Consider the following 12,775-nt stretch of genomic DNA (forward strand, 5'->3'; position numbering starts at 1 on the left):
CACAACTTTAAATCAGTTTATTGACACAGTAACACAACACACTTGCCTCCCTTACACCCCCACCCCCTCACCCAATCTAGATCTCTCCCCCTTGGAACCAGCTGTTCCTTAAAAACAGAAAAGGGCAGGCCACTTCCACCTCCCCAGCCCCACGCCAGCCCTGTGGAGCAGGGTCTCAGGCACTAGTCAGACCTGCTGGAGGGGAGGGGTGGAGTGGGGGTGCGCGGTTCCACATCAGCCAGGCAGAGGCAGCCAGTCCTTCAGAGCAGACCCCCCACAGCCCCCAGGCCCTGAGTTGCTATTCTTCTTCCTCTCTGTTCTTTGTGACCCTGGGAAGGAGATACACCGGGGCCTGGGCCTACAGCCAGGAGCAAGAACTCCTGCTGTGATTTGAGAATTCTAGTTTGGCTAGTGTTTTGTAAGGCCCAGGCGCCCCAAAAAAAGCCCTGGTGGTGGGAGTGAACTTCAGTGCCCCTATTTAAAATGCATTGATAACATGAAACAGATTAAGCCAGCTTAACCAAATGCCAGAATAACACTAAGCTGTAAAGGAGGGATCAGACCTGCTTTCTCCAGGCCAGACGCAAATGCACACAGAAAAGCCTAGTGTTAGAAAACACAAGGACACTGCCCAGGGGCTGAAAAGCCTATACTCAGGAGCCCCTGGGGTGACAGGAAGCAAGGAAAGAAAATACACAAGTCTTAAAAACCAGAAAAGAAAGCCCAATAGCTGGGGAACCTGAGCCTGACAGCGCTGCCCTCCAGGCCTTGCCCCGGACCCAGACGTCCCTCCCACTCTAGGCAATGCCCTCCCCTAGGCTAGATAGAGCACATCACACAGCGCGGTTTAAAAAGCTTCTAATGCCAGTTCATAAACATCTTCATTTACTATTGGTGATTACATGTGAATAATATGTTTATACTGTTCTTTATGGAAAACAATTTCAACGAGTCAACTCCAAGAACACAATAGGCAACCCTCACCCTGAGCCCTTCTGCGTCCTTCCCTAGACAGCCAGGAGCCACCTCTGTCCCAGGGCTGCCTAACTTCCCCTCTTTCCCCACTGTGGCTCTTGGGCAAAGCATCCTCTGTGACCATTAGTCCTCATCGGACAAGTTCTGGTCCAGGGGGTAAACCATGAACATCACATCTGGCCGCGAGGGGACACAGGGATGGCCTGGACGCACAATCTCAAAGCCCAAGAAGCTGAAGGTCTTCAGGAGTGGAGCTGCAGAAGACAGTATAAAAAGGATTTTGGTAAGAAATACAAGAGGAGGCTCAAATCAAGAAAAAGCCAAAACATAAAATGGAATAAATAAGCTCTAGGCCTTATTTAAAGACCCTTCAGGCACTGCCGCCTTGACTGACAGGTTTGTAGGGCAAACTAAAGGGCCCCCCCTCACTATACAGGAGCCCCCTTTTCCCCTCCCCTGGCCCCCATTTTCTGGGAAGGTCTCAGACTGCTTTGACTCCTCACCTCTGTCTTCCCGGCCCTTCCTGAAGCATATAAAGACGTAGTTCACTTTCATCTTCTCTTCAGCAAATTCTAGCAGTGCTAACAATCTGCAAGAAGCAAAGACAACTCAGGCCCACTACCACCTCTACACTTCCCAGCCACCCACCCCCAAAAAGGCTTATAAGTAGAGAAACTTCAGGGAGAAGTTTCCTATTTCAAGACCCCAGGAGCCCTAAGTTCAGAAAAAAATAAGCCACAATCTCTAAGAAAAAGATTACTGGGGGCAGCCGGATGGCTCAGTTGGTTAGAACGTGAGCTCTCAACAAAAAGGTTGTCGGTTCCCTTCCCGCATGGGACTGTGTCCCCTACAACTAAAGACTGAAAACAGCGACTGGACTTGGAGCTGAGCTGCGCCCTCCACAACTATACAGACTGAAGGACAACGACTTGGAGCTGATGGGCCCTGGAGAAACACACTGGTCCCCAATATTCCCCAATAAAATTTTTTTTAAAAAGTTACTGAATTCTCTCTTCCTAGAGTAGGGTTCTTTTTCTGAAATTAACCAACTTAACTAATGCAGTTCCTAAGAAGTACGGGACCTAGAGAGGAAACCCAGTTTTTCACGGGCTTTCCAAAGGTGCCAAGTTGGATAATGATCGCCAGCCACGGAGAGGGACTCTGGGTCCTAACACTGCGAGAAGGATTTCCTCCAGGGGCTGCAGCCACTCAAGAGAACTCCCTCCTCAGGACTTGCTCACACCTGGCTACTTGGAGGGTCCTGCCCAATCCAATGAAATCCCACCGGATCTCTGAGCTTCTTGGCCTTTTGAACTGCACCATTGTATGGTGGCTCAAGGAGCATTTACTGTCTGTTGGGAAGAGTGAACTATGGGGCGATTAATGACAGGGATTTGGTTAATGTGATAATGATCCACTTTAATTATAACCCAGAGCAGGCCTGTTTTACTAGCTAAAAATAGCCTGCCTGTTACAAAATGGCCTCTGCTTAGGAGGCCTAGAGCTCAGGGTGAAGGCAGACCACTCCTCTGTCCTCCCCAGGAAGCACATGCCCTTGTCTGGAACGCGACCTCCTTTCTTCCCCATTTGCCCCTTACCCGGCCCTTGCTCCTTACCCTTCTTTGCTCCCATCAGCTAATAATCCATCTGGGATTTCTACAAACAGGCTCTGGCTGGACAGGACTGCATCCCAGGAAGAGACCTTCACCTCGGTGACCTCATACTGGAAGTGGACGATGTGAGGTTTCCCATCGTTCACGGGGAGGTCCTGGGTCACAGTGAGCTTCTCGTCCTGGGAAGAGACCAGGTCAGGGGACACGTCACTACTGCTTCTGGCCACATCTAGGCTCTCTAACCTAGGCGGTACTGGGTAGCATGGGACAGAGGGCACGCTGAAAATGTAGAGCTGCAGGCTGGCTACACGGGGCCAGCATTCATCAGCCACTGAGACCAGCTGATGTCGGCTAAAAGCCCGTGTGATGGGAAACAGAAATTTTGCCAAGTGTCCACTAGATGCCAGGTACTGTGCAAGGAGCTTTCCCATTTCTCAATCACCACGATAAGCACTGGCATAGGCATTGACACCCCCATTTTAAATCAGATATTAGGGGCTCAGAACAATTAAGCAACTGATCCAAGGCTCCACAGGTAGTAATGGCAGATTTGAGATTCAAACCAGGAATCCCGGATTCAAAGCCCATGCTGGTCCCCCCACCACCGTGCTCTTCCTTCCCCCTTGGAAAGAGAAATACTAGAAACAAATGAGATACGTGAGGGCTTGGCTGGGACCCAGCCTGCTCCCAGGTGGACCACAGGGTCCTCCAGGAACCAGGTCTCAGCCACCCTGCTGCTTTCCAGGGCCAGTCTTAGGGAGCAGCCAAAGCAACTTGTGGGCCTCAATCCCAGCCAGCAAAGGGCAGGCTGCCCCAGCCCGGACATTCCCAGGGCAGAGTCCAGCGTTCTCTAAAGCCCTGGGCTGTGCCGTGTGCTGCAGCGTGATAGGTGACTGAGACGCAGGCCCCCTCTCCTACCGCCACCTGCACTCCACCCTCCGCCCTTCCTAATCTGGCGGGACTGAGGCCAGGATGCCGAGGGTGAGCGAGGACAATGGGAAAACTCCTGGCCCTTGGTGTTTCCCAAGAGAAACTAAGGAAGGAGTCGTTACAGGAAGAGCTCTCCCATTCCCCCCTTCTTCCTCCCACTCTGGACCCTGAACGAGCACTAACATGCAGCCACCAAGCTGAGAAGATGGCAAGGTGTTTGCTTGGTGCCGATATCCCCACAATCCTCCCCAAAAGCCACACAGCAGCCTCAGCTCGGAGCCCTTCCCAGCCCCCTCTGGGCCTGGCCTGAGTCGGAAGACAGGAAGGTGCTCACTGCCCGGCAGCGCAGCAGCCCAGCAGGCTCTGCTCCGGCCTGCCGCCCCCCGTCGTGCTTACCTTATATATTAGAGCTGAGACAGAAGGATCCCTGCCGCCCCCTCGCCCACCGGGGATCTTCGACAGTGGGTGAGGGGCATCAGGAGCACCACAGAGGCCCCGGAACAATGTGCCTGCAGCACTGGAGCTGGGGACAGTTACTCAAAGGCAAAAGACTACTGCAAGAGACAAGGTGCGAGGAGATGTAACTCAGTGACACGAAGATGTACCCCACCATCCTACCCCACCCCAGCTCTGGCCTTCCCTAAACAGTCGCTCTAAGGCTCGCAGAACCACTGCTGCTCTCAAGTGGCAGGAAGCCGCTGTCCTGCAGAGGCACAGGGAGGCCGCCTGCATACGTGACCCCAAGCGCCTGTCAAACACCAACAAACCTGCTGGCAGACCCTGGGAGGAACCAGATCCAGGCCGGCTTCTAGGCCTAGAGCTCTGCCCCCCCAGCACCCCTCTCCGCACCCCACCTGTGTCCACCACCTACATGGCAAAATCACAAAGCCTGCACAACCGCTGTAGGCTGAACAGGCCTCAGGAAGTCGCATGGGATGGGTACCGCGTCCCTGAGGAACTGCCAAGGCCACTTTTCCAATGATGGCCTCCTCCCTGACCTAAATAGAGTTACTGGACAGAAATCACGTACCCAAATCTGTCTAGAGTCAAGAACTGAATTAAACCCGGGGATGGCTCCCACAGTGGAGGTCACTTAGAGCACAGAGTATCTGGAGCTTGTCCCTAGTGAGCCACCAAACGCTGGGCTTCCTCGCCCTTCTTTGCTAGCATCTGCCCTGGGCATGTGAGTTGTAATGTTGACATGGTGAGAATGGACACTCGGGTGTGTAGTGTTGGGGTGGGAAGGGGTGTTGCTGGGAGCGGGTGTACGTGCCGTGACCTAAGCAAGGAAGCCAGTAATCACCTGGTACGTGCCCTTACTGGCCACCGTGCCTTTCAGGGGGACCCAACAGGATTCCAAACCTACTCCACTGCCTTCTTTGAATCCAGTTTCATGGCTCCTTAGGCTGAGATGTAGCTCACACAGGCCGGGGCAAGTGAAGCAAGGGAAGGGGTAAATTGTCTGTGCGCGTACACCGTGGCCGCCAGCTCAGCCCGCTGTGCACACCTTCCCTGTCACTGGGGTAGCCTGAGTCAGCCACAGGCGGAGTATTTACACCACAGCAATCAGCAAATGCTATAAATCGAGGCTGTTTCCCCCCAGAAACCAGATGTAAAATAATGCAAGACACCCTCCTGCACGCTGTCCTGTGCTTTATATGGCACGGCAGGGCAGATTTGGGTTTTTCACTTAGGCTCAGAGCGACAGAAGTGAACTCCCACGGAACGTGGCAATGGTACAAGAACCAAAGGAGCAGCCCGCTGAGCCCCTCCACAGTAAGAGACCTGTGTCCGCCTTCCAGCCGAGACAGGAGGTCCAAACCCATCAGCGCTCTAGTGCGGCTGCTCTCTTCCCCCAAGGATTTCAACCGGGGCCCTGAAATTACACTTGGCACTTTCCCTGGGAGATGGCGTTCCCAGGGCAGTGTCAGGGCCAAGAGCAGCCGCGACGTCGGGGCGATAACCACATGCACCCGCTCCTGCCTCCAGGCATCCTCGGCTGCCCCACTCCTGGCATCACCAGGAGACACTAGGAGAAGGCACACGATGGAGGAGTAGGCTCTTTTCAAGGAGGGGACTTCGTTTCCACTAGGGACAATTAGTTGCCATACTCCCTCTTCCAGTATGTTAAGGGATAAAATAATTGTATCCGGATAATAGGCTGGAAAAAATAAGGCAAGGGTGGGAGTTGCCCCACGCAAAGGCACACCCCCCGCCCCACGATACGGTTCCCTTCCCATTCCCTAGTGCCCGCTTCCGGCCCCTGCCGGCTTGTATGGGTGAGCGGAGCCCCCACGGCCTGGGCAGCCTCGTGCACAGCCACAATGTGCAGGTCACAAAATGACCAGCTCACCAAGGCCCTTGCAGTTCTAGAATTCTGGTGCTAACCAACTTCAGACTGCTACTTCCAGAGAAATCAATCTTCAACGTCTTTAGATGGGAGTTACATTCAACCCCTGACCTGCATTCCAACCACCATCTTGAGTCTAAGCTAATTTTTACTCGCAAATGGCAGAAGCAATGGGACCAACCCACGAGAAGATCAGAATAAGGTGCGTTTTCTTTTTTTTAAGATCCAGAATCCCCTTTGTCTTCCTAGAAAGAATCCCTAGGGCTGCCCTGCGTCCAGCACTAATCTGTGAGCTCATGGTGTATCTGACGTCCTCACCTCACTTCTCAAATAAATGCAAGAAGTCTATTCCACGGTAACAAATCACTTACTTCCCCACTCACAAACAAGCATCCTGGAAACTTTCCTCCTCTCCCACAAAATCTGCAGAAAAAGCAAGTGTGTATGTGAGTGGGGGTGGGTATATTAGGTCCACACCCTGGCATCCAGTTCCAATTCCCGAAGAGAAACAGCTGGGGTTTGGGCTGAGCTTAGTAGATAGATCACAATAATTATCTTCATCGTCCATCATAATGGATGTTTTTAGTTACTTGCTGTCAATGGCAAATGGCTTCTCCCAAAAAACCTGATTGTCATTTATGAAGCAAGCAAGAAAGGGCGATGGGTACAAATGTGGTGGTTAAAGAAATGAAGGGGCACAAAATTACCCAGCAATGGCCTTCTTGTATTGCCTTTGGTGTCCATATGGTATTGTGGCACAGTATGCCACCAACCTCAATAGGAAAAGTGAATCCTGGAGGAACTTCAGCACAAGAGAAAGTGGCTTCTAAACACAAGTCTTCCTGTCACAGGATCCAAACCAGGTTAGGTTTCATATTCAGTTCAGTCATGTTTCTACTGGCTCCAATGCCCAGCTTTTTCCACTCCTTCCTCACATCCTGCTCACTCCAACGAGGGGGCAGGACTGGTTTAACCTCTACCACCAAAAGAATGATTTAAGAAGCTCAGTCTACAGGCTGATTAAATAAGAAGCATCAAATGTATCAGACCGAACCCACACACCCAGCTGGGCTGCTCCTGCTTTTGGAGAATAAAATATACCATTGCTGGAAATGATGGCGTCAGGTATCCAAGTCAATTCAGAAAGGAGATGGGAGATTAGAGCCGATCTAGAGCCTTTTATTTTCTCAGTTGTTATCGGGCATGCCCTTTGGAAAGACTCCTCAGGACACATGAGTGCTACCGACATATCACATCCTGCTGCCTCTAATTTAAAGGATTCTGTGACTGTTGTCTGAAATGTCCTTAGCAGGTTATAATTTCATAGACTGGCTACAGGCAGGCAGTGTATGGAGCAGATGTAGTCCTGAGGCATGTGGCTGGTAAATCAAATTTTTATAATTCAAATCCTATTTTTAATCTCCAGGGTACTTGCTATTTAAAGAAAATAACCTTACATCTCTTGATAATGTAAAGGATCTCCTGTTAAAAATCGCTTCCAGTTGACTTTATGTCAGTTTTGATTTTTATACTTACTGTGCTCAAAGCACAGCCTGCTACATAGAGATTTAATATAAAAGTAATTCTGTGGCTAACTTCCATTCAGCTAAATCTAACAAATACTTGACTTCATATTCTCCTTCACATACTTTTGATCATGTTTCACTTCAATCAATGACCCGAGCTTGTTCAGGTCTGCACCCTTTCTCTCTGGTTTCCATTACATGTCAAGAGGGCGGTCAGATGGCTTTGGTATTACGTACTTTAAGGTATCAAGTGAAAAGTCATAAAAACCACATTCCCAAGCATTCTCCATTCACTCCCCTCTTGCACCCTCCTCTGACCCATTCCTGGCTCTGACCCTGCCTCACAGAACACTCTCTAGGGTGCCCTGACTTCCTTCACACAAGCTGCTCTTACTCTGAGACTAGGAAGGTCTCTGGTGACTAGTCCCTACACAAAGAGGGACCAATCCAGCGCTGCCCATCACACTTGGTTAAAAAGAAACAGGAAGAAAGGAATAGGAAGAGGTGATGGCCACCTCCATTCTAGTGTGAGTAGAGAGGCCGACTTCCAGCTGCCAATTCCCTTTCCATATGACAAAGTGCCCTGGTCAGATGCCAAGCATAAGTCACTTCACTAGGGCTATTCTGTGTGCCAAAGGGAGTCTACTTGCTAATAAGCACAATTATAAAGAAAATGACATCACCCGATTATAAAGAAAATGACGTCACCACTCTGAATCACAGACTAAAAGCAAAACTGGGTTTTGGTTGATTCTCCACAAGAAACACACTTGGTGGCAGCTAAAATATCTGTGCCTCAGGTTTGCTTATCTCTTTACACTGCTGATACTGGTACATCTTCCACCAAAGGAAGGCACAACTATATAGGCTATCAGAGGTTGATGGATAGCTCAATAATCATACTTTCAAGTAAGACCTGACGTTTCCATTTTAAGTACCTCAATCTGGTTTGTATAGGGAAGTCATCCATCACCCAGTTCCAGCCTCTTCCCAGGACAGAATCACTTCATTGTTTATATATATCAAAGGCCTAGGAAATTTCCTTAAGGTTTATCATATACAAAGCATTTTATTCTGCTGCTGCTAACAGGAAACTACCTGTTTTGTCCACTTCAAGTAACAAAATTCTGCTCACCTACTTGGCCATTTCTGGTGTATAGCTTTCAATTAGGCTTCACTGCTTCCAAATCACGGCACAAACTTGAATCAACACTGTATACTGTATGTTTCAAAAAGGGATGAATTACTTTTTTCTAGAAACACACATAGGTAACATCCCTCTACCCTACTCCTCAGTCCTTTTTTGTATTTCTGAGCAGCTCTGAGGCTAAATTTGGATTTCTTGGCAGAGTGAGGAATTACTATTATTAGTTCACACTGCTTTCTGAAGCATACCTCCAATTCGGGGGGATTCTTGACTATACTAGGAGTCTCTCTCTATAGGATGACCTTGAAGGCACCACGTAGAAAAACTTGCTCTCCCGATCACCCCACACCCAACAAGCCATAGTGCCAAAAAATAAGGGTTAACCAAAACCAAATTCTTAGGAGGAGAGACAGAAATTCCATTACCCAGGGAACCATTCAGTAAAGATGCTCAAGGTAGCTCTCACGTGCTCTTGTACCCTGCACACCCCCCACACACCCACACACACACACAAACCACCTGTAGAACCAAATGCTTCTCCTCAAAGCCCACCAGACACAGATTGGTCCTACTATGGCGATCCAGCCAGAAACAGCTCTTCTGCTCATGTCACAGTTCTCAGCAAGACCTAGACAGACTGTCTTCCTGCCCCTGCAAATCTAGGAAGAGAAAGGCCATGAAGCTTGATTTCCTTGGATTTTAAACCTCATGTTCAAAAACGATAATAAAAGTGCTTGCGCTTGTGTCTTCTTCCTTCCCCCACCATCAGGAATTTTGACATTTTGGAGGTACTCATCAGAACAAAACTGGAAAGGAAGAGCCTTGTTTTCAAAACATACTGTGGGCTCCTCTGCAACTATTTCTTCCAGGAAACCAAGCCTCCACCTCTTGAGTATTTCACTCGAGCCAGGGAAGCTGGAAAGCCCATCCCCCACCCAAAGAGAACTCAACTCCCAGCCAGCTCCCCCCTCTGCGGATATAAAACACCAAGAACACTAAGGGGGAGAAACATCCGGCTCTTATCACAATCCCTGGTTAGGGCTCTACCAGGATTCCTTTTAGAAAGTTAAGGGCAGGCCCGAGGAGTCTGGGAAACATGCTATGGAAACAGGATTGCCATAACTCAAAGAAACCAGACACCCTGCACACACCGCCCCACCCCCAGGCCAAAGTGGAAGAGCCTGATCCGAGGCCGTGCTCCAGCCCAGGCCCCGGCAGGCCAGCTGGCTCTTTCCTCCACCTGCCTGTCACACAGCCAAGCCCCTCAAATTACCAACACTCTAAGCAAGGGCCCTGGAGACAAGCAAGCCTGTTTTGCCACTTAGGAAGCTGGAAGGAATTTGCAAGTTAAGCGAACCCAACCCCCTCTTTTTACATGTAAGCACACTGGCTAAGCCACAACTAGAACTCAGGTCTCTCAGCCTCAAGGTCAGCGAAGACTCATGTGCTGGTCCCATGTGCTCATCTCTCAGGGCTCAGCCTACAAAGGACTTGGCTCCTAGACCAGCTCAGTTTCGACGACTCCAGAGAATACCTGCTGAGACCACACCACCTTCCAAACCCCACTGCCAAGACAAAAACGTAATAAGAGAAAAGAAAATCCAGCTCCCGTATGCCTTTCGTGGGTTTTCCTGTGGGTTCCTCTGCTTCCCTCCGCCCCTGCCCTGCACTCCATCCTGCCCTCTCACACCGGTCCTGTATCCTTGGAACACACACAGCCTTCTCCACAAGTCACGCCTTTTGCAACCAGACTGAGTATATATCCACCTCCTCAGCTCCAGAAGGGCTGGATTAGAGGTGGAATATAAGAGAGCAGTGCAAAAAGAGATGGGCATGGCAAGTCTCAGAGAAGGAAAATGTAAGAGCAGACTGGGACTACAGGTCAAGAGGGCCTGGGAGTTGGAGTAATGGGTCAAATGGGACCATAACAAACCAGGAAATGAGTGAATTCTCTTTCTGTATGTAGGGAATAAACAGAGGTGTAGGGACTAGATAAGAGTCTGAGAATGAAAATGGCTAATGACTGAGAACTGAGTAACTCAAGGTAGGAGAATTGAAAAGGCTGTTGTGGGTAACTTGGGTTTTTCTGGACAGTTCCTGGGAGACAGTACCTGAAGACAAAGCCCTTTTCAGTAGAGAAAAGAGCAAACATCCATGAAAGGAATATGATGGAATGGGTCTTCTGGGGGGAAGAAAAGGGAGGCAGTGTTTCTCATCCCTGGCTGCACTATATAGAAAGAATTAACCTGGAGAAGCTTTAAAAATATATCCTAATAGCCAGGTCCCACCCTAGCACAATTACACAAGATCTTTGAAGGTGGGGCCCAGATGATTGATTTTTCAAATGTGCAGCCCAGGTTGGGAAACACTGAGACACAAAAAAAGCTGAAAACCCAACTGGACTATTAAAGAATGGTGCTGCTAAAGGAGTGAGAAATGGCAAAGTAGAGACCATTTTAGTGAGCAGGGAGCCCAAGTTTGAGCAAAACCTGGAGGGGTAATTAAATCCCTGTGTGAAGAAAAGCAGTAAGAAAGGCTGTGTCTGTAAGAGGAACTGAAGTCTAGTTTTGTACAGACCAAGGCACAATTTAAGGGGGATTTGCAGGGAATGGATCTGCTTGCAACACAATGAGGCCCAAGTGAGGGGCAGAGGCCATAAGGCCAAATCTGGGGACAAAGGGTCTGGTGTGGGGAACGAACGGGTTTCAGCCTCATTTTGGAGGGGGCAGCACCCAGTCTAGGGGGAAAAAGAGGAAGACAATTAGACCTAAAGGTTACATGGAAGCCATTCTGACGTGTGACAAACAACGCGGGTTAAGAATTGTGGGGAATCAGGACATTTCAAAGAAGAGTTTGGGGTAGAAACAAGAGCGTGTTAGAGGGGGAGAAGGAGGACAAGGGCCGCCCCGGTGAAGAAGGAGGACAGGAGAGGTATGGAGAGGAAACCTGAATGATGCATCCTGCCTCGTGCGAGCCGGGGGGAGTAGAGGTGATGTAAGTTTAGAAACCACTGGTGCTGTTGCAGGAAGATGTGCAGCCCTTCTCTCCAATTCACGGGGTCAGGCGGGGTCAGGTTTTGAGGGAGGAAATTAGCAAAGGCCCAGCGCCCGGAGCATGGAGGCACTGGAGGCAGGAAAAGAGGAGCCAGGTGGGCTGAGCCCTGTAATGTAATGATGGGAAGACGAGGTTCAGTGAAGATGGGAGGAGTACGCGTAAAAATGACTGCCGGTGGAGCGCGTTAAAGGGCAGGAGTGTTTAAAAGAGTGTTGGGGGGGGGACCCCATTAGGGGAATAGGAAGGAAAACAGTCAAGTCCAAAGGGGTTGAGAAATAAAAGGAATGGGGTCGGGAGACAGGGGAAAAGGGGGCCTAACGGGGACAGGGGTGCCGAGGGAAGGAGGGAAAAGAGGAAGCTGCAGTGAGGGACCGAGAGGAGGGCTGGCATCACTGTAAAGACTCGGGGGCCTGGGGAGGGCAGTGGCGGGTGACGGGCGGGGGCAATGGGCCCCGTGGAGAACTGAGGATGGAGCCCGCCTGGGGCGGGGGGGCCAGCGGCGCGAACACACGGTCTGTGGTTGGAGGGTGCAGTCTGAATTAGGGAAGGATTCAAGGGGCACGGTCAAGTGACAGAAGGGGGAGGGAGGGTTGGGGGAGAGGGGAAGCAATGTGGGGAATCTGGATGAGGAAGAAAGCCCACTGTGGAGACGGGGCACCGCTCGGCGGAGCTGAAGGGAGATGGGGACTCGACTGGAAGGTTGGGTCCCGATCTGTGGGGGCTTTACAGGAGCAGGAGACCCGGATGAGGGGGATGGGCCAGGCTGGCGGGAGGGGGGCTAAAGGACGGAAGGAGGCCCCGCTGTGGGGCTGGGGCTCCGACTGGGCTGGCTGAGTGGGGAAGGGACCCGGTGCCGGGCGGATGGGCCCCCGGCGGGACTGGGACCGGCCGGTTGGTGGGGGAGGAGGCCTCTGGAGCAGATCTGGGGAGGATGGGGGCGGGGAGCCTGGGCCGGGCCGTTACCTGTCCTGGGTGTTTATCATCCTCGGCGGCTCTGCTCAGGGTGGGAGGAGGCGGCGCAGGGAGTGGGTAGGTGGATGAGTGGGTGGGTGTGGGGTCGCGCGCGCGGGGCCGATCTCTGCGGGCTAAGTCCCTGTCAGGCCGCGGGCCCAGGCCCTCCTCCTGCCTCAGCAAGCGCCTGCCTCCAACTGACCCTCCCCGGCCGCCGCCGACGCCGCCG

General features: G+C 51.2%; 1 protein-coding gene across 1 annotated transcript; it reads right to left on the reverse strand.

Annotated features, from left to right (window-relative positions):
• Positions 1 to 2: 2 nt before the first annotated feature.
• Positions 3 to 12,772, reverse strand: OAZ2 (ornithine decarboxylase antizyme 2). The gene is given in 6 exon segments (XM_081049943.1): positions 3 to 1,229; positions 1,479 to 1,564; positions 2,592 to 2,767; positions 3,915 to 3,995; positions 3,997 to 4,072; positions 12,559 to 12,772. Coding segments are annotated over 6 exon segments (570 nt in total). The 5' UTR covers positions 12,579 to 12,772; the 3' UTR covers positions 3 to 1,098.
• Positions 12,773 to 12,775: the final 3 nt, after the last annotated feature.

This window comes from Rhinolophus hipposideros (assembly GCF_964194185.1).
Source record: "Rhinolophus hipposideros genome assembly, chromosome: 5".
Lineage (NCBI taxonomy): Eukaryota > Metazoa > Chordata > Mammalia > Chiroptera > Rhinolophidae > Rhinolophus > Rhinolophus hipposideros.